This window comes from Malurus melanocephalus, unplaced genomic scaffold (assembly GCF_030028575.1).
Source record: "Malurus melanocephalus ecotype Western Australia unplaced genomic scaffold, MMel_1.1 scaffold_24, whole genome shotgun sequence".
Classification (NCBI taxonomy): Eukaryota; Metazoa; Chordata; class Aves; order Passeriformes; family Maluridae; genus Malurus; species Malurus melanocephalus.
Window position 1 is genome coordinate 3,305,322 of NW_026623256.1, and position 23,161 is coordinate 3,328,482.

Sequence of the window (23,161 nt, forward strand, 5' to 3'; positions counted from 1 at the left end):
ACCACTTGAAAAAGCACCAGCATTGGCAGCTCAGTGCGGATGATGAAATGTTTATGATTTGTTTTTTTCATATTCTGGGAAAAGCARAAGAAAAGAAGTTTAGAAAGTATTTAAAAAAAAAAACTTTTGATATTATCAAGGTTGTTTTCAAAGTTTCGTTTTCTTTGGAGCTTCATGAGATGGTATATTCTTAAACTTAACAAGCAGTTATCATTCTCTGCAATCTTGTGTCTTTGGTCAGYACTTTGCATGTGTATTTCTGGAGTATTTAAACAGAAATGGTGGAAACGATTATTCACTGAATTCAAATACTAAAGATAAGAATACTCAAAGCTGAGAAATTTTGTAAACCAAATGGAATAAAAATCTATCTTCCTTACCTACAGCACCACTTCTAACATTGCCTACACTGATGAAGATGTGCTGGARATGGATTCTTTATCTAATTTGCTTTCTCAGACCCACTTTGAAAGTACTTCAGTCCTACTTCCATCTCAAAAGATGTTCTACCACCCTGTTGTAGTATGATCATATGACTCATAAAAAGTGGTAGAGAGGAAGGGGAAAATAAAATACTTTAGGAAGAATTGCAACCATTATATGGGTTAAACCAACGCTTCAGATTTGTGGCTTATTCAGAAGCCAATAATAAAGGAACAAAAGAGTAGAGGAAAGAGGGTACCTAAAAAGAGAGATTTCACCTGCCTCTTTTTCTGAGTTCTAGCAATAAGGATTTTAGGTACTTCTCCAGATTAAGCTGAAAATAACAGTAAAACCAACATTTTAAGATGTGTGAAATTATCAGTTCACCATGAAGGACATGAATCAGAGCATCTCATTTTAAAATCCATTATAACTTATTTTTAAGAAGTGCTTGCACATATTTCAGGATGTTTACTATTGAAAATGGATTTACAGAATAATTTTTTTTTTTAAAAAAGGAGTACAGATCAATTATGTGTATCTGCAACTGAAATTACAAAACCAGTAATATCCTGGGCATAAGGAAATTACATTTTTTATATGCTCAGGATTCTAATCAATGAAATTTAGTGAGATATTAGTGAAAAATATCTGTTTCTTCTACATTGATTTATTTTCTCATTGGAATCATAGCTGATGTCCTCAAAACTCAAAAAACCGATTAAACTACCCCCAATTTTCTTCAACTACAAAAAAAAATTTGTCAATAGCTGAAGATTTCATTTCATTCTTTACACAGTTCTGTSAAGACCACTACTGTTTATGAATAATTTTACAACTGCAGATTTTCAATAATGAACATAAATAATCTATGTCTCTCTCTACTGCTGTTCTTTAATGATGATCTATCTCTCAACAAAATTGTTTTAAAGAGATAATCAGTATTTTGAATCAAGGCAATAAGGACTGTAAATATGTCTGCCTTRGTGAAATCCTGCTGTCGACTTCACTGCAGGTAGGAAGCAATACACAGTTTTAAAGAAAAACAGCAGCTTTAGTAAAAAGCTTTCAGCTGCCTGACCAAGTCTATTTAAGTGATTCCACATCTTGGCATCTGTATCCACAATTCAGTTTCTACTGATTCTTGGCTTAAAGATCTTATTCAAACAGACATGACAACTTAAACATAAAAACACAGGGAGTGCTAGTCTAGAACTGTCCAATCATCCCCCTAATATTCAGTTTCAAAGGCGAAACCCAAATGCTTCAGAAATAGAACAAGATAATTCAGTATGGATTTTTGGAATCATCTGCGTTCTTAGAGTAAGACTGGAAAAACTTGGAAGCACAAGATTAAATTTTCTCTTCACATKTTTACTGCTGCTAAATACATTACCCTTACTCATACAAATTGCCAATTGATTTTGGAATCATACCAATTTATTTACAAGCTTCTTTTAGCAGTAGATTCCATGTTTTAATCATATTCTGTGTAACATGGCATTTTCTGAGTTTTTAATTTTGAATTGCATCATCACATCAAATCATGTCTTGTTTTTGTGCCATGAGATAAGAAAAGCAGCTTTTATTGAACTTCCCTTGTATCACTGGTTACTTTAWAAATGCCTTTATATCAATTTTTAATGTTTTCAGCATATCTCAAGTGCAAGTTTTTCATTCATGCTGCTTYTCCCTGAATCACTTATTGGTAAGATATTTTCTGATATGGTTTAACTGATAATATAGAAAGTATTTCAGATTATAATGCAAAAATGATTTCAAGGTTTGATACCTTTTTRATTTCATAGGATATAGAATTTCCTGCTACTTAGTTTTTTAAAACATATTAAAATCTGAAATTCTACTGASCTCTATCTGTGGTGATGATAACCTTCCTTCTTTGAGTCATTTAATTTTGATACTTTAAAGCTTATCTGTAGTTATCATTCCTCCCCAATGTRCTATCCTTTCCATTTAGCAAAGCTAGATTTTACATGATGTCATGTTACACATTTACCCTGTACAGTGGTCCCTAGACCATAACTTTTCATCACAGTGGCCACAAGAAATAAAACCAGTAAACTGAAAACCTTGCTTTGAAAACTGTGATTTTTCCTGCATATTACCTGCTGTTTTTCAGGAAAAAGTAAATAYGGGATTGCCTATCTCACAAGCTTAAAACTCTCTGAAGTTTTACTCTTTATTAAACTAGAATCTGTATCATAACAGAATTTTGCTCCCCTGCTATTCACTTCTTTGTTGAAATTATTCATAACTATAATAAACAATACAGAGACTAGAACAAAAAACTTTTGAGGTCTCCTGCTGTTAGCCTTCATCTGTAACAATAATTTTAAATTTAATCCTCTCTTTGCTTTCTCTTAGCTTTTATCCAAGTCAATAGCTTGTATCGTAGCACRCAACTGCCCAGCTTCTTTAATAAATCCTTTCTATGCAATGCTCACAAAGTCTAAATTACATGGTTTATTATTTTGTAGCTTACAGGAACATTCAAATAGCTCCAAGACACCAGTAAGACAAGATTTTTCTCTTCAGAGTATAAACTCAGGACACTCATGGTCGTATTTTCAGAAGAGTTTCAGTGAACAYACTTCAAAAAGAAGTGTAACAACTTCACTGTAAAATGCTTCAATGTACATTCATAYGACATCTCAAATATTGTTATAAATCTCATGCTTGAATTGGAATTGTTCAGGCTGTACACWGATCTCAAACTATAGAACAGACATGTGTTTATGTGCTGTGCAGGAGTTGTCATGTTTCATTTTGAGACACTGGAAATGGACATGTCTGAACATGGACATCTACAAAACAATCAATTGTTTGTACACATACTGTATAGACCATATTCGCAGTATTTTAATACAACAGAATACCTGTTTCTTTTGCTGTATTTTCCCTACATTTTATTTCTGGCTTGTGAATTTTAGTTASATTCAGCAATTGTGTAACTTGTGGCACATCAGAATTGAGCTGRCAGTTTTGAGGAATAACATCTGCGGGCTCACATGGCCTAGATGGAACAACGCGAGTACCTAGAATCAAAAAACACGGGCTTTACTTCACTCATGACACTATGGAATTACATTTGATTTATATGATTTGGTAGATTACATACATTTTAGTTCATATGGCTATAGAAATGGAATAGATGGTGGTAATAACAAAAATGTGCTACAATTGGTCACAAGTTGTGCCAGAGGAGATTTAGATCAGATACTAGGAACAATTTCTTCATCATAGGGGTTGTCAAGCACTGGAACAGGCTGCCCAGAGAAGCAGTGAAGTCACCATTCCTGGCARTATTTAAAATCTGTGTGGATGTGGTTCTTRGGGTTAGTGGTGGCCTTGGGAGTGCTKGGTTAATAGCTGGACTCAATGACCTTAAAGGTCCTTTCCAACCTAAACAATTCCAYGTTTCTATRAATTGCCTAGATAAGGAAAATCATAAGCAYACCAAAAGTACTAATGCCCACCAGCTGTGTAATAATCATAGAATTGTTAATGAAGTAATTAAAAATGTAATATTTTACTACGCATATAGTTTATTAAAGCTGTTGACTCATTATGTTAACTATGTTTTAGAATTCTGGAACTCATTTAGAATATTTAAGCACATTTCAGGAACTGTTTAGAATGGAAGGRAGAAAACAATGCACCAATGGAATTAAATTAAATGAATGCCAGTGAGACCTCTAACTACAGATTCCTGCAGAGAATTTACCATATTCTCTCTGTAGATATYTTTTAATTAATTTTCTTTTTCCAATCATACCAACAAAAAAATCAGAGGAGCAATCACAACGTTTACTTGCTCTCCCCCATTGGTTTAGTGTTTCCAAATGGAAGATATATTTTGTTACACTTGCAATACTGCTAACTATCTGAAACCAGAATCCTTTTTTCAGGTATGTTTCTTAAAAGCCACAACATGAAAATGGGAATGAAATTGAAGCTGAGCTATTCCTAGGGTGCCTTTAAAATAAGAAAGTGCCAGCTGTGCTTTTGAAATTTCTCCTCTATTACTGCAAATACCAGTGAGGAATGAAGTTCTCTCCCTTGGAAAATCATGATTCAGGATTATGATGTGAGTCTGGAGACTGTTAAACTTGGACCAATATCCTGATCTATTACAAAAAAACCTCTCATTTTTCGCCTCACCACCAATATTACTTTCCCAATAAACAAGAATACATTAGGATAAATGGACATAAGATCTGAGGTGTTTATGATAGTTTCTCTCATCGCTCTGCTTCATATAATGTGTTGTTACAGTTTTGTCTATTTGAAAAAGAAATTGTTCCTCAGCTGCTAATGTCCAAAATTAAGAAAACAAACAGCAAATGTTGCTGCTTTAAGCATTTCTCTTTCCTTTCAGATACTCTGTTCTTGGTCAAAACTTGATTTCTATCACCATAAGACACCCTCATTAAAACACGAACTCTACTTGATAAATCCTTCCAGAATTTCTTCAATAAAATACTTCTAAGGAATTCAGTGTTTAAAACACAGGAGTACACACATATTTAATTAGTTGCCTTAGGTCCAACACCAGCAGTCTTAATATCCTGTACTACCACTTTAATTTTCATGAAATCATGTAATCATTCAAATTGCCAATCTGATGAATAAGAAGCTTTTGATTTTGTAATATGAACAGCTATGATTGAGACTACATAGTAATTAAAACACACCATCTCCCTCAGCTGTATCTTGCGGCTTGGATTTTAAAGTGAAGATCTTTCTTAGCTTACAGTTAGCTGAAATAATAATTCCATCCAAAGACCGGAACACAGCTCCTCTGAATATTTCACTGGTAAATGCTACCAAGTCAATACACATATTGCACCACTAGAAAAAAAGAAACAATACTCCTTAGTAAACCCCATGAACTGAGGCTAACACACCTTCGATATAAATAAACACAATGGTCTTGAGGAGAAATGCAGCAATTTTAATTCAATTTGCAATATATTGGTAGTATATTTGATATGACTTCTCATGYGTAAAATCCARCTGGCCAATGGTTGAAATTTTAAGRGAGAAAAATACTAAAACATAATGATTGTACATGCCTCATTTCATTATGRAGTTAAGGCAGAAATTTAGATTCTRACTGCCAAATACCAAATATTTGTGAGAAAACATGTAGGTGCATACATTACTGTTCAGCCCTTAAATCTGAAATTTTGGAAGGAGAGTAATACTTGTTTTGAAGACACCAAGCAATGGACTGAAAAAAATCAGTATTTAATTATAACTTATGTTTCTACTGCTGAGATCGAAAAATGTAATAATTTGTAGGAATACAATACAGAAAGCTAGCATGCGAAAATGGAAACTGTTCTGCTGATGGAATAAACAACGTATTATATCCTTATTCACAACCCATCATGCTGRTAATAATGATCAGCTTGTGTATACAGTAAGTTGAACTATCAGAGCCATGTATAGGATTATCTAATCACTTAAAGCAGCATGCTCCCTCCTTTAAGCAAAAGCAATTGATTAAAAAAGCAGATAGCCATTTAAGGGAGACAGATGTGTATGCAGACACAGTAAGAAATATAGATCTACTCTTTAAGGGTGGTCAAGCATTAAGGTTATTAAAATATTTTGTCATTATAACTGATCAGAGCATTTAAACAGATCTCTGATTCATGCTTTATTATCTAAATTAAAATACCTAACTGAAGTTCRTCTTCTGATTGAATTTAACTTGGTGTACATTAATGCAGACTTTAATCCTGAAATACTTGCACTAGTCTGACACCAACCAACTGAAATTACATTGAAGACAAAGAATTTAATTTCAGTGGACTTTGAATTAACAGCAACTTCAGGGATATGATCCGATACATATTCTTTTAAAAAAATCTAACCATTTCCCACAAAGCAGAAAACTCCTCAGTCTTTAATTATCACAGTGGCTTTCACTCAACCTATCTCAAAAAAAGTTATAAYTTCAGAGGTTTTCGTAAAATATTCTATCTAATGTTAAATTCACAGCTGCTTTGTATATTGTTATTTAGTTCTCCTGGTGCTAATGTGTATTTTAAAATATTTGAAATCTAACTATTCTCATATCAAATTTATTTTCTAAAGCAGTATCTGAGACTCCAGTCCTTACATGGTTATATGGTAACCATCAGGCTTTGTATCCTGTCAGCTATTACCATATGTTGTGTCATGGGAGAGGGGAACAATGGTTATTGTTTTGTTTTCAGCAGTTTAACATATAGATTGTTCTATATATGCCAGAATTTGGAAGAACCWGAAGAATGTGAAAGCAGCCATCAGCTACAGTCTACCTGCAGCTGCAGTGAATGTCAGCAAAGGTCACTACAGGAGAAGGGACATGAGAASAGGAGCACTATCATGAAGAAGTATCGGGGGCACAGAGAATTTCATAGAGGCTGGATCAACAGGAGAGATAAAGAAACATCACAAACAGAAATAATTTCTGAAAACGGGAATGAATTCCTAATATAAGAAGAAGGATAGATGAAGTGCAGCATTAAATATTTCTGCTGCCTTCTGGTAAAGGGGACATACAAATTGGTAGGAACTGAGTTCTAAACCAAACAATGATTACAAAAAGTCTATAATATACACAAAACATTTCTGATTAGAAAACATGCTCAATCTCAGTCCAAGGAATATTCCCAAGGTACCTACTATTTTGCGCTTGATCATAAACAGAGGAACTTTTGCATGCAGAGGGGTTACTGACAACTCCTTGTGGACCGTTGACAAATACAATCTTCTTTTAATATTGCCTAAATCAGTTATCCTATAAAAGAAAAGGCAGGAGAAAATGGAACAGATCTTTGTCAATTCAATAATCCAGTATCTTTGGGAAATCACAAAGAAACTATTCATGTGCAGAACCTTTATGTCTGTGATAGCAAATGTGGAATTTAAAAATTACTTCTTTTACAAGATGAGTAATGAGATTTCTTTCTCCAATTCAAACYTGGTGGCTATATCCCTGCATATATAAAATCACTTTACATGCTAATTTTATTTCAAAAGTCTATACTCTTTGCTAGATTTCCACAGCCCTTATGACTACGCACAAATTCAATTTGTATGAACTGAGAACCCAGTAGCCTTTAATAATCACACATGTTTTGGCCCCCTTAAGCTTGTATTATCTTGGGGCCTGCTAACTAGAAAAACATTATTTGCTTTCTTTTCCTAAAAATGCCTCTGTCACTTCATATAGATTCTTTTCAGCTTAAAGGTAAACACAATATATTGTCTGTCTGTTTTACTTCATGAGGACATACCTTCAAATGTGAATTATAATGCAGAACTTTATTGCTCATTATTCAGGTCATCTCACAATGACACCAAGGACACTGAATTTCAACATTTCTAATAAATTCAGACCAYAGCCATGGTCACAAAAAAATAATTTAAGTTTCCTTTAAGCTGATAAAGAGGGTAATTTTTATGTTCTGTTTTTTTTGATCTTGTGAGCAGCTGTACTGGTTTGGCTGGAACCCAGTCAAATATSTTCAGAGTAGCCTGAAGAGTGCTAWGGTTTGGTTTTGTGCTGGAAGAAGTGTTGGTAACTCAGGGATGTTTTCGTTGCTGCTGGGCATTGCTGAYACAGAGTCGAGGCCTCTTCTGCTCCTCACCTCAYCCCATCAGCCAKGAGGAGCTGGGAGGGGACACAGTCAGGACAGCTGATCCCARCTGGCCCAAGGGATGTCTCAGACAACACGGTTTCATTGTCAGCAGTAGGAACTGTGAGGAAGGAGAAGGAATGGGGGAAGTTCAGAGTTACGCTGTCTTCCCACATAGCCAATACACAGGATGAAGCCCTGAGCTCCTGGAGATGGCTGAACAGCTGCAGGCCCATKGGAAGGAGCTGATGCTTTATTGAGATTTGCATGAGCAGCTTTTGCTCTCCSTATTAAACKGCCTTTATCTCAGCACATGAGTTTTGCACTTTTACCCTTGGGTATTCTCTTCCCCATTCCCCGTCCCTCTGCTGTGGCTCAGTTGCATCCTGGGGTTAAATCACAACAGCAGAACAACCTTGACATTCCCCAACAGTTCTACCTAAACACTGCAGAGCACCAATATTACTTTAAAGGCTGCAATCTGGGACAACATGCTTAATGTATGGGGAAGCAATGATTAATTTACCTATTATTTTTGAACAGGACTATTTCTAACAGATGGGTATTTCTCTGTAATTAGCAGCCCCTCTGAGAAGATGACAAATAATTATAATAAACAACTTTTTCTCACTACTTAGTGTTGCTAAAAGTAATTACTCATAATCATTCAAATGCTGGGTTTTACTTTAAAATGGTGAGAGTGCCCTGTGGATTTTAAAAAAATATTACTGAAACCACTTTTTCACTAGCTAAYGACTATTTATAGCTTAACTAATGAAATTTCATCACCCCAAATTTGCAGACAAACACCCTAAAATATTCATWGGTCAGCTTAGAAGGGCATTAACTCTGGGGAAAATTACATACTTTAGCTATTTTTTAACAATTTAAAAGTTTAACCAAGGACAGTATAAAATATACTGCAAGTATGCAAAYATGAAGATTCTACCAGTACAGGCAACGAAAACACATAAGCCACTTGTTTCCCCATTGTCATTAAGACTATCATCCAAAGCAAACTGTTCACCAGCTTTCCAGAATTTGCTGATTCTTTCCTCTCCCTTGCAGATAACCAGATCTTTAATCTATTCATCCTTACAACATGGGTGGGCAAATCCAAACAAAGTGGAAGAGTATAATATGTGCTTCATTTTGAAAGACTGGCAATTCCTCTTATAAATCAATTGAAAAGTTTGAATTTCACTACTGTATCAAGAAAAAAAAATGTTATATCCTCACTGCTGCTATTGTTTGACATCAAAGATTCCAGGATGAGCTGCACATACATTTATGAATGGAAAAATTACACCAAGTCCTTGGAAAGTGATTTCATCAGAAGACCCCCAGGKGTCTTACAGTGTTGGTATGTGGGCTTGATCTTACTTTTGAAAAAATTTAAGCGAGATGTGAAATACTTCCCTTAAGATCACCAGCAAGCTGGCCACGTAACTAAGCCTTTGTCCCAGATCAAGGCTTAGTTTCACCCATCACATTGCTTCTGATATAGTCTTCGGTGGAAAACCTATGGATGTGGTTTCAGAAACTCTTCACTCTAGATCTTAGATGCTCAGAAGTGCTAAGAAATTGATGCACCAAAGAACTGCAAWGTATTGAAGCTTGAAGCTCCTTGGATTTTTTGGCTACAGGTAGAGTTGATCAACTGTGCCGAGCAACCAGGCAGTTGCAGTAACCTGAGTGCTGATAAACAAACATATTATCCCTGCTGAACCACAAACTGCATATTTCTCTATAGAGAATGTTATTTTAAATGAYGCTATAAGAGAGCAGTAGAAGCCTAGAATTAAGTCATGCATATCTCCAAACAATTGGCAATAGAAACATAAGTTGACTCTATAATATCAGTTCAATATGTTGAAATTTTAGTATTTATTTCTTATATGAATAGGTTTATCTCTCTCCCTCATGAAAATAATAGGTACCTTAGTTATAGGAAGGCCATTGGTAAATGTAAAACTCAGTTACATTCCAAAGTTCCAAAGGAACACATTCATTTAGAGAAAAATACATTTTTATATATATGAAAAATACATTTATATATATATATATTATCTTTATGTATAAAGATACATTTATATCAGACTCTGTCATGTAAGTCTTCTGGTGAAACACAACTTTTTTTCCCAGTTATCCGAAAGAACCTATGCTAAATCTACAATGGCAAGAAACATCTGCAGCACACATCTTGATTTTTAAAGATGCATTAAGAAAATCTATATAGGAGTTAATGTATTTTTATTATGTCTGTGCKTGAGTATTTATATCTAAGGGTCAGACATGTGATAGAAAAGTAATGAGACCATGTTGAGAAAAATGAGGTAGTCAACAAGAAAATCAACCTCATTTATAATAATATTCCTGTGATCAGCAGGTGCATAACTCTTCCAGCTATGGTCATTAACTGCATTCATTTCACACTTAACATCTACATTTGCAAACCATTTGAAAGTAAAATTACCTTCCAATTCAATTTTCAATTTTATTTTACATCTTCAACTTTGATTGACTATTCTCCTCACAACGGTAGCTATAGTGAGATTGSAAGCAAATGGTAGCAACTACCCAAGAGTACAGATCAACTCATCTGCTCAGATTACCTATTCACTTTCCTTCTGTATGGATAATAATTGATAACCATTTGTTAATGTTCAATTCAAGGCTAAAAATGAACTTAGAAAAAATGATACTGAAAAAAAAAGAAACTTAGAAAAAAGGAACTGTTGAAGGGATGCTTCATTTGTCAGGTTCACTTGGTCTTCAAATGAAAGTATTTTTCTCTTTATAAATGACTTAACCTGGAAGTTTACAAAACACAAAAGCAGGTATTTCATTGACATTGCTAAGCTAAGAGCAACTCCCAKGCAATTTAATACTAAGAGAAATCTCTTTATATTGTGGTCAAAATCCAGAGAGAATTCTCTGCTAATGSTTTACTATCAGTACATTAATATATTAGAATTCAACAACTGTAGTGCCATTTTCTCCACAAAAAGCATGACTCCTAAACATTCCTAAACATAACATCATCATCATCACGTTCCATTTTAAAGACAGAAAAACTAGGGAATTGTGAGCTAATTTGCCATGCTTTCAGATTCTCAAGTTTTCTTAGTCAGGAGCACCTTGTACTTCACGTATATTCTATTTTATGYACTACTTGTAAAGTGGTCTTGTAGGAGACAATAACTAACTGAAGAGGCTGTCTGATAATCTGAAATCCATGCCCTCATAGAAACGGATGTAGTTACACTGAAAATCACTCGAATCTCTACAAAATAAGAGATCTGGAAGACTGATATGTCACCCAGACCTAGAGAACAAGTTGTGTTGTGTACTGGAATTTCCTGTTGATAGTGTTTTTCTGGAGAGCATTATGAAAAAGCCCTACAAGTTACTTCTATAATGCAGTTATTTATGCCTGCAACAAGTTATGTTGGCTTTTTTTTTTAAAGTTTATTGGCTGTTATTTTTTCTGCTTTGTTATTCTTTCCAGATGAAGGAAAGTCTATGTTTGCACCTGCTAATGTAACAGTTCTCTTACGGCCATATTTCTCATCGAAAAACCATTTATTCTAATTACTAAGAATTGCTATGAAGTCTGACCTTTAAAAAGAAAAAATTAACTTTCTTGCTAACAGAATTTACTTTATTTGGCACATGAAAATCCTGGTTAACAAACCTTACCAACCAGATATAAACAGGATTCAGTTTACTCCATGTTACTTACATTGATCCACCAACCAAAACATACATAACTAGTACTTTTCTTCCATCTAAAAGTTCTAGAAGATATGATGACTRGGAGAGATATTAGAATTTTTTAACTTTGAAATGTATGAGTTAAAATCTGCTTTGTAAATTATGGAATTTAAAATACCCTAATGCTTCTAGGAATGTTTCTGTACTTGACTCTTGCTTTACAAAGAAATCATGGAACATGGCTCATGCTACTAAAAACCAGAATTGGAAATAATCTCTCAGCTAAATCTATTCAATAAAGTTTATTTCCAGTCTCTATCTCAAATCTTACAGTAATTTCAAATATACATGATAGAATCAGCATCTATGTCCTGTTTTGAATTTTAAGTGGTTGGTCTAAGTTTTGCAAGACTAACCAAGATTCATATTGTTCTGTATCTGAAAACATGCTGGGTGTTTAGGTTTAACATGAATATTTTATAATATCTCTGTCAGTAAAGCTAAAATGATGACTGATTATGATAGCATGTAATTGAAACTATTATGGTATCTATGAATAAATTAGCTATGCCTGTAAAACCTATTATGTTGTAGTTATTAAAAATCTCAAAGCAATAAAATTGTATTTATAGAAACAACTGTTTGAAAACAGGTAATATGGTACCAAAATATATATTCTACTGTACTGTTCACAGGCCTTGTAATAAGATTTCTTATCAACAAGCACACCTACTTCAGGAATAAAGAGATTTTTTAGCCCCTTTTCCCCTACAGATTCCTCTATACATAACTAGCTTCAACAGAAAACTTCTTAAACCTTCTTAGAGGTTTGTGTTTCAGAGTTTGAAACTCTCACAGAGTTTGCATTAATTCAGAATATAAGAAGAGCTTATGTCTTCTGGAGCTGGTGAAGGCTAGTGGCAAGCAAAGCTGATTTGATTATGAACAGTGGGATAGTAACTGAGCAAACCTGTGGATCCATGGCTTGCTAGCTGAGCAAAGGTTGAAACATCAGGAAGAATTAAGAAATTAAGAGACAYAGGTAGCATTAGAGTGAATGAACAATCATGCTGTGATCTTCAGCTGGAAAGATGATCCATAAAGTACTGAGTGATTCTAGAAATGGCAACACAGCAGAGCCCCATTGYAGTTAATACCAAGCACCAAGTCTGGCCTTCAGAGCAGGACTCGACAGAAGTTTTCACTAACAATGGGCATGTTTGCTCTGCTGGTTTTCATGTCAGAGGCAAGGGGATCTTGAAAGAGAACTCAGACCTCCCCAGCTTAGAAACATGTGATTTACAGCTGTTTACCAGGTGAAGATTTAAACAAGTAGTTTGGAGCATTGTGAGCTCAGAGAGGCCTTCAATGAGAGAGGCAGCATGACTTCAGAGCTGCAGCAATCGATYGGTGAATATCACACCTGAACTGGGGAAAAAAAGGTTGAGCAAACTACAAGGACTCACACAAGACCACAAAATATTTCAGTACATAACTACGTAACTAGAAATTGAGCATCTCACCCTTGTTCTCCTGTCAGACCACTCTACCTTTTTTTTTCCTTGAGGCTATGGCACAATTTCAAGATCTGTTTCCACACATCAACAGCTCTACTCATTTGCTGTAAAACTCACTGTAACAAGGTGTACTAATTGCATGTGATACCAAACACTGAGAAAAACCATATCAGAAACAGAGTATGACCATGACTGGCATTACAGCTCTTTAAGAAAAAATGGTTGAGTTCTTGTCAAAATGCCAAGCAGAAGTACTACATGTAGGTATACTGGGAATTAAAGCAAAAACGACAACACAAGCCAGATGTTGTTTTCTTTTACATGCAAATATTTTTTCGAACATTGAGTTACCTTTGCTTTTTCAGAAAAGTAGCAAAATCCATAATGCTGAAGATTTAACCACTGGCTACTGCATTTGCAGCAGACAGCTATATTCAGCATTACTAACAGCTTTGCTATTATTTGCTGCAAAGAAGCTGAATAATATACATGCTCTCTCCCTCAGTTGTGATTTTATTATGCTTCATCAGATTTTTCATCCACAATGTATTTCACACATTTTTATGCAGATCAATACATTGATTGTTAATGTGGGGATATTAATCTAATCATGCCACATAAAAAAGTATCTAAAATTCCACTTAAATTTCCTCCAAAGAAAAGATAAAACAGCTAATACAGACAGTAGTTTGCACATTTCAGTATTTATGACAGGAATCTTGCATGACTGGTTGATAGCAGCAAGTTAGAAGGTTTAGCTCAGCTGATGCCAGCAATGATGGATCACCTTGAAGAAATTCTTGTTTGCTGACCAGATCAATCACTGAGCAGAATGCAAAACAGGATGAGGCTCAAACTAAATTCCTATTTCCATCTCTCTGCAGAATGGGACAGCAAGAAATGTAACATAAAGCATCATGCCCAGCTATTACAAAACTTGTCAGTGTTTTTTACACAAAGTAAATTTCCTGGCTTGGTATGCTATCAATTTTCACTAGAAGCTGCTCAAAGATTCAGCACTAAGTAGTCAGGTTTTGCAAGAAACCATCTTTGAACATTAAACTTCAGGAGACAAGAACACAATCAACATTCTGTCCGCAAACAAGCAAGAGATTTCTTTCAAAACATCTGAAATGAAGGGAATTGAATGGCAGTCACATGAAACAAGAAGGACTTGTCTTTATTATTTACTGGATTATCTTAAGTGTGCTAGGATAAAATAATGCATTGTCTATTCTGCAAGTCTTGAAGGACTTTATGATTACAGCAGTAAGTTACAGTTGATTTCAAATACAAAATTTAGTATTAAAACTATTTTAAAAGAAGTTTTCTTAATTTTTTCATATAGTTGCACTAAGTGGGGAACAACTGAGGTTGTACTTTTAATACAAACACCTTCATTCAGAGAAACTGGGGCTACAGAGGAAATATATAGTCAATATGGTTTAGATTATACATATTATACAGYGATATAGTATATGTTACATAAAATATATACATAGCAAATTCAAAATACATGTATTTGAATCTATACAAGTACATAAGAATATTATAAGAACTTAGATTTACTTTTATAAGACGGACATAGTAATGATCTGAACAGGCAGTAGAGATAAAAGATGAAGAATATGTGAAGTCTAAATATAAGCTGGAAAGAAAAAAAGGCCAAGTAAGGGTGGGAGAGGCGATAGAAAATGTTTTTATCAAAAAAAGTAAGCAATGAGAAAAATAAAATTAGTAGAAGTGGAAAAGCGGTTCTTGTTAAGAAGGTGGCAAGTACCCAAAAGAATCAAACTCAGTATGGCATTACAGAAAAATCTGAATTCCTGTACCTGTCATTAAGTCTCTGCCCCTGCCTAAAGAATGTCCATGAGAAGCAAATCTTGGTTTTCATTTGGTASCTGGTATTTGGTCTCTGTTTACTACATGACACATCCTGTTTGTTTTGTCCCTTTACATGCAAACTTACAAAAAGACAAACAAAAATAAAATCCTTCTTTGACTTTACACAGTTTAAGTATATATAATTTAACTTATCTTTTCTTGCAAGGCATCTAATGGCCTAATATTTCTTTTGTTAATCCAAGTCTCACATTCCACTGGCTACAAAACTGAGTGAGTTGTGCTGGTTACACACAAACAGATGGTGTCACTAGGGGAGAAATGTTGTCCAAAGCCTGACAACTGCCCAAGTTTAAAACTCTATCAAATAATTTCACACCTAACCAACAAAAAAAGTCTGTTTCTGCTGTATTTCTCTTTACAGTGTGGAAATAATTATACCAATCAAGCACTCCATTTGTTGTTCAAAGTTTTTTAGCATTTGTTTGGTTGGGTTTTTCTCCCCCAATTATCAGAATATGTATTTCTTTTTGCCCTGGGCCAAAGGGCCCCCTCTTATGACTTATTCATAAATCTCTTATGAATTTTCAGGCAGTCCTCATGTGCCAGTATTTTCATAAGTTTGATAAATTTGTGTCCCATTTCTTCAGATTTTTTACCATCTTCATTCAGGATTTTTAGTTTGTTCTGTCTTCAAAGGAATGTCAGTATTTAAAACATCCAAGAAATAATGATCTCATTAGCTTAATTACTTTTTATTGACTTGACAAGTCACTATGCTTTAATGCAAAATATGCCATCACGATTAATGACTGCAATCAAGRATTCACTTTAAGTATTCAAGAAAATTTTATGCATCTTACAGCAACTCAGTGGAGAAGTCTTTTCCCAATGGCACAAAAATCTGAAGTGTCAGAAATTGCTGGATCAGTCCCACTAGAAASAGGAAAAAAAAATCAAATAYATGTGCTGTGTGCATGCAGATGCACGTTTCACTATACAGCATTTCAATTTTGTACCATACTGCTGTGTTCCTGCAACACTATTTCCCAAGGTTCACACAACATATGAACACGAGAAAAACCTGAAGAAATCCAATTCAAACTGCAATAAAAGTGTTGTTTYAAAAGTCCCATCTGTGGCTTTGATGGAATTCTCATGAAAGCAAGAGGAAAYTTTTTTTTAAGCTTACAATTTTTGTGTTCCAAGAGCATGAAGACAACAAATATCCCATAAGAATTATAAAACAAAGTAATACTTTCCTATCAAGATTATCTTACAGTCATATTAAACTTGCATTCATGTTGGTGACAATGTACACTTTTTTAAACAACTTAAACTCGTAAGAATGCAATTCAGATTATGACAACATTGCTCAGTGAAGGCTTCGGATTTTTAGAACAATAGCTAAGGAGCTTGACTGAGGGAACAAACAAAAAATTCAGGTAGCTCTCTATCAAGGGAAAACAGTACAAAGCTCTCTGAATTGAACCATATGTTGTTTTCTTAGATATTCCATCAGGGAGGATACAGGCTGCTTTTCACTGATTTCACAAGACTCAGTGGCAACATTGGCTGCTCTTCCAAAGAAAGACAAATCAGAACTTTCTTCTTTTGAGGACCAAATTACACCTTAAAACTTCAAATTAGATTTGCATATATAGTATCTTTTATTTTGGAAGAGTATACAAAGTTACAGTGCAAGTGGGAGATCACATACTTGATAAATTAAATATTTGAGGTACATACACCTCAAGAGAGGAAGATACCAAGGCAGAAGGAAACAGAATGGTAACAGATGGAAATCTGACTGCAGTATTGCAGCACCAGCGAAAGTAAATTTAAAAGCAAACTATTTTTAGCAGTGATTACCCACAACATTTATTCTTAATCCACATTTTCATGTTTAGCAACAGTTAGCAATTTTTTTCTTTCAATTGTTTACTGTTATTTGCTATAGTAGTTTATTGTACCATTGAAAAGAAATTAGTTTGATTTCTCAAAAATATACATTAGATTAGTATTTATTTTAATGAAGATAATAGCCAATTTCTTTTATGGAAATCAAATTAATCTTCAATGCCTTACTGCATGATAGCCCAAACAATTTTTTTTTTGGTGTTTATTGGAAAAAAGTATGTCTTATTGTACACCGTGCATGAGAAGTATACTGAAGATTCCCATTCCATTTGTTTAAAACCACCATATTATGTTTTCTTCAAAAACAAGCAGATAATTCTAAAGCAGCTCAACTCATTCCTCCAAGCCTTGTAAGGTGCAACACTCTGTCATGGAGTTTAAAGCATAAGAGGATTCCTGTACTGCAGACTGCTTGGATTCTGATTTATTGAGGTGCAATGGACAACCTGGGAAACCACTCCATACTACCCATAAAAGACTGATTACATACACATAGCTGAAATTTGGGTATAACTTTCTTGTACTGTCAGTGCCTATTTGATACACAAAAGTAAAAATTATTTAAAACTTAAAATGAGAAAGGGGACAGGAACCTATYTCAATTCATTAATGCTAGTAGAATTACTGATTTTAGTAAGTGCTGAATGGAGTCAGAGGTTATTTACCAGAGATTGGTCTATAGCAGGATCAGGTACAGAAATGAACCTGGCAGCACCAAAACATGCAAGACCTTCCTTACAGCACATACTCTACTATGGCTTTTCTGTAGGTTTCACCTTTTGTAACCAACTTGCTAAATAGTTAATGAAAAACCCACTTTTTCTATGCTGAATTATGCCTTAGCGAGAAAAATGTAAGTTTTACATTCCAGTATGACTGATGTAATAATCAGAACAACATCACAGACATTTAAKTCCTTGACTCACAAGTTTGTCTAGTTTCCTTTGGTAGCTTCATTTTGTTGATTAGACTGCTTCCTTGAAGTACAAAAACAAAGCCTTTTAGTTCATTGTCATATTCCTACAAAAAAAAGAACAACAAATAAACATACCCTGATAGAATTCTCATCCTGACAACCAACCATGCTATTAATATGAAAAGCTATTTTTTTTAAAATCAGAAAATACAGATGGCACTGCATGTATGACTGATTCAAATTTGATGGCAATAATATAATCCATACAAATACATCCTTTACTTAAGTATTTTATGAACTAATAATGCTGACAAACAGGACTCAGGACTTATGGAGCAAAGCTCAATTCATAAGTTACCAGAGTACCAAAGTTACTTCCTAAATATTTAAACTGTAAAATTACACTGTGACCAACTCAGTCTGCGAGCAGGCACATAGAACTAATTTAAGTAGTCATTTAGTCTGTCATAATGACAGAACTGCAAGTGAYAACTCCACTGTCAGGTCAAAGCCCTCATTACTTCTAATTTTAAGCTTCATTCACATTTTTCTGGTTTTTACTTTAGGTTTTATACATTTCTTTAAAAACTTACTTTTGATATAGCTGATGGACTGCCAAAAATCTTCCATTTTGCTCCTGGGTTTTTGCCTTGAGCACTGAATATTTCAACAAACTGACCACCCTATGATAAAATGGTTTAAGGATGGTSAAATGAGAGCACAAGAATCCCCGTCTGTATCATGCTGTTACCACAGTTACTATTACTGATCAGTCAGACAGCAGAATATCAATAACAGCTTCTAGACTACTATAACATAGAAATTCATGCAGTCAATACTTGGCTTTACTAGAGGATCGAAAGATAAAATTGAAGGAATACCATGGCATATTTAAAATTATTTTATTTATAATGTCCTTCCTAAAACGCAAAATAATTATAAATATTCTAAAACCATGCAGGAGATTACTAATTTAGATTTAGATATGATTTATTTCTATAATTCACCAAATGAAGTGAGTTTTAAAACATACTGCTAAAAAATAAAAGGTGTTGCATATTGGATGTTTTGTATGATTTCCAATTGAAATGAAGTTTACATCACTTGCCTACATATGTGAATGACTCTGCCTACATATTTCCCAGTAACTTTTCTACTAGTTACCAAATTCCAGCCTGACTGGAACAAAGAAAAATTTACTATCTTTTCTGCACCAGCTTAAGTGGACTGGTAGTAGATCTGCTCCAGCCAGTATCATCATGAAAGGGGCTGAAGCCTTCAGAGGCATAAGAGAATTATTATTGGAAAAAGATTATTATGTCAGAAAACTCCTGCCACAGAGCATGTGCCCTATTAGACATCAAGGAATTTACACAYAGGCTCTTGGGGAGGTTGCTTTTATCCCTTCTGCTTAGGGAATTACTAGCTTCTATACTTTTCCCGTTTGATGTTGTGTTTTTTTGTGACATCTGAGGTACTCAGCCTACAATTTGCTAAGCATTTTTCAGTAGCATGGTTGACCTAATCAATCATTACAACTCTGCCATTCCCTATTCATTTCTAGYTGCCTGCACTCTCTAATTCTCTTTATGCTCAGCTGCCCAAGCAATTGCACGCAAGTCAGAATGAGCAAGAGAGGCAAGCAAAAGAAATGCTCCTCAGATTAGTTTTTCAGAGAACATCAACTCTGCACTGTATGTGAATTAGATATTTTCCTCTGCCCACACACACCTGGCAGCTCCAGCCACATGGCTGATCCCRGGGACTGGACTTAGTTCTAAGAAGATTCAGAATGGCATTCCATAAACGGCACTCAAAATGTTTTTTAAACTTTTAATGAACAATCAGAAATACCAGTTTTGGGTACAGAAGTAGCATATCTGGGACCAGCGGTGAWAAAGTAGTTGGAGTGGGTTGTTCTCTTGGGATAGGAGAGAAAKTGAGGCAGAGAAAGGGAGGCAAACYCTGATGAAAAGRGAAGCCAGGAAAGAGTAAAAGGGATAATGAAGTTCCTAACGATGCGACTGCTGYTGTCACAACCTTGTGGTGTACTGAGAGAATAAACAGACCTCCTTTTCTGACTACACCTTAGAGTTGGGACTCCTTCTATAACTGTGCAGAAGCAGACGTGCCTTCTCTGGCTTGCAAGGGTAAGGAACAAAAGTCATTGGCAAACCCATATCGGTGCCCATTCTAGACCCGACAGCATCAGCAGCTACCCACTACTTCATAACTCTTCTATAAAAATACTGAATAATGAAACATTTCAAAACACTCTTGTAGCTGGACTTTTTGCCTCTCAGAATAAGATATTTTAATTAAGCTCTCTCAGAGGTGAAATGAAAATGGGTGAAATAAAAAATAATTTCTGTTTTACCTGATAGTGATTTTTGAACATTTTTCCAGCTTTCATAAGCAGAAAATAATTTTAGCTCCTCAATCAGTAAACACACTTGCAAGCTATGCTGAAAAACAAATAAATAAATTTATATAGGATTTAATGTTAAAAGAATCATATAATGACACTCCAGCCATATTTTAAAATMGGTGAATACTATTATAAAGTACTTTTCTGAGTACAAATGTGTATCAACTGCATCAGAGTGCTACTGCAAAAGAATTAAGACCAAAATAGTATTAWTATTGACACTGTCTTGRAAAATCTTCTCTTTGTGCACCAAGYATTCAKGGCTGCYTTTCTGTGTATTTCAAGTCCTTATTTTGAATCAATGAAGACTTTCTCATTCCTTAAGAATGCTGAAAAATCATCTTCAATATATATTTTTTTATTATTCTTTGTTATCAAATGCCACTGGAAAACATTAGAATCCATTAAATAGGAGCTTAACATTCAGTACAGAAAAAGAGAAACWTGGAACAGCTGCAATAGAAACCTCTCCATCTAGAGGTATTTGGCAGAGATGTCTGAGCCAAGTTATCTTCTTTCACATTCAGCATTCTTCTTTGAGGATGATTACTGTAASACTCAAACCAAGCACTCCAGTTATTCATGGGCTGCTCAAGTCACTGTGAATTAAGAGATGTCTGCAGTTATAGAATCAGGACAGTGGAAAGGGAAGGGACTACACTGGAAGCCTCCCGAGTTCCTCTTTGATCATGCTGAGTGTCTGCAGGCTCACCTGAAGTCAACAAAACGTGAAGAGACCCTGAACATGAAAAGAAGTTGTGACTCTCCAAAGACAGGGAGAATCAGCCACAGGAAATGCACCTTCACTAAGAACTGAAAGTGCTCCTCAACTCACAAAAAAACCTTTCACAAGGCTCTGCCTTGCTTTCACTTTATATACTTTCTTCTGTTCRTGTTCAGTTCAGGCAGAAACAACTTAACTAAATTATTTGTAATTACTTGATATTTTTTGAGACTGCAACCAGTTTTGTATCACAGAGAAACCATATGCTGAGCAGGTGATTATTAACACTGCTTCTCATAATGAAYAGTTCAGCTGTCACCACCAGGAAGTAACAAAATTTTAAAAAAATTATAAAAACATATATGACTCCAAATGAACTAGAAATTCAGTGACAATATGGAGGAGTTAACGAAGAATGAATCCATTTAAAGGATCAGAACAACATTCTATTTGAAAAGGTAAATAATAATTCATTTATGAAAACATGATAAAATCTATTGATATTTATCCACAATAATTTTACTCAGCAACAATTACATCCTAAAATTGACTGTAAATAAAATAAAAAAAATGGAAAAAACCCCACCAGATATTATAAAGTTATCCCATGCTGTTGCCAAAAATATTAGTTAATTTTAAACTTTTTGATTACAAGGAAAATTAAATTTAGCAACCACAGCATTTGTAACAGGCCTATCAAAACTTGTAATTAATATTTTGATTAAAGTTAACTAAAACTGTTACTGCACTGCTAAAAAACCATTTGCATTATTCTATGTTTCAGACTGTTTTCTTTATGAATTTTTCACTTGTTGGCATACTTTTTTTGAAATTACTACATTAATAATTGAACTATTTAATTAGACATTTTATAAATATCTTTTAAAGAATACACTTCTAAAACAAATGTGTTTCTTCCTCCTCTCTCTATATTCACTAAAGATCTTTTATTTCTGAAATCACTGTTCACTCTTCTGTCTGCAGCTCTCTCTCTGTTGTTATCTACAGCCTTCAAACAAGCCAGAACTACTCAAAATTGCATAATTCATGTCTTAGTGAGAAGCAGTGGCACCATGAAACTAATCTCYGTGACCTACTGTTTTGATTCCCTTTGCCAGAGCAAAATGTGAAGGACCTGAAGCGAATGAGAGGCAGGAGCCAAGTCCTCCTGCAGGACATATTTATGACGAGTGTATCCCTGTAACTCACACTCTGAGGCAGTTTTTATTTATTATTAATTTTAAGTGAAGGAGATGCAAAGGAAAACACTGCTTTTTCCCTGAGGCAAAGCATTTTCACTTACTTTTGCTTTAAAATTCAGTACCAGATTTGCCAAGCATCAAGCACCTAGCACAGCCCTCACACGTTTCATAGTTCTCTTATGCGTTATTACATCTCAGGGAAAAACATTAGGGCTAAAAAACGTGAGGAATTGATCTAAGAGTCACTGTATAAAAAGCTTTAAGTTCTAAGACTGAAAAGAATGACTCATCTGTTTCAGGGACTACTACTAACATTCTGGCTTAAAACATATCCTCGATGCAGTTGTGTTTTAACCTGCATACATATGGGCAAGTGAGGTTGTTTGCTAATTTGCAGAACACGCTTTATGCAGACTTAAAAAACTGRTAACTGTTGTAGGGATCAAATTCATAACCAGGTGGTTCTTCCTAACTTCAGGGAAAGGTGAACTAGACCCGAAGTTTATAAACATTTGTGTTTGGACAAGCCATTCATACTACACAGYTCACCACTGTAAACACATCCGTGAAACCAACAAAATTTCAGTTTGTTTTTCATAAAGGCAGAAAAAATACTGCAAGTGACATTGCAATACATCTTTGCTCATATATTGCTTAATTATAACTTATCAAATTTCATTACTACAAATGAAGACTAGAAATTACCTTTGCTATTAAGATTGGTAGCTACTAAAACCATTAAGTGAATGACATATTTGTCATGTAATTACTGAGGCAATGTTAAAGAGTGCTTTCATTATACATCAAGTATTATTGT

General features: G+C 34.6%; 1 protein-coding gene across 1 annotated transcript in view; it reads right to left on the reverse strand.

The window, feature by feature from the left end:
• CFAP20DC (CFAP20 domain containing) overlaps nt 1-23,161 on the reverse strand; it is a 61,188-nt gene that overhangs the window by 35,968 nt on the left and 2,059 nt on the right. Inside the window, exons 3-9 of the mRNA XM_057390367.1 lie at nt 20,368-20,455; nt 18,584-18,673; nt 18,001-18,094; nt 16,018-16,090; nt 7,123-7,237; nt 5,139-5,295; nt 3,321-3,479 (exon numbers count right to left, since the gene is read on the reverse strand). Of these exons, the coding sequence (XP_057246350.1) occupies nt 3,321-3,479; nt 5,139-5,295; nt 7,123-7,237; nt 16,018-16,090; nt 18,001-18,094; nt 18,584-18,673; nt 20,368-20,403 (724 nt within the window). The 5' untranslated portion in view covers nt 20,404-20,455. The remainder of the gene's footprint in view (nt 1-3,320; nt 3,480-5,138; nt 5,296-7,122; nt 7,238-16,017; nt 16,091-18,000; nt 18,095-18,583; nt 18,674-20,367; nt 20,456-23,161) is intronic.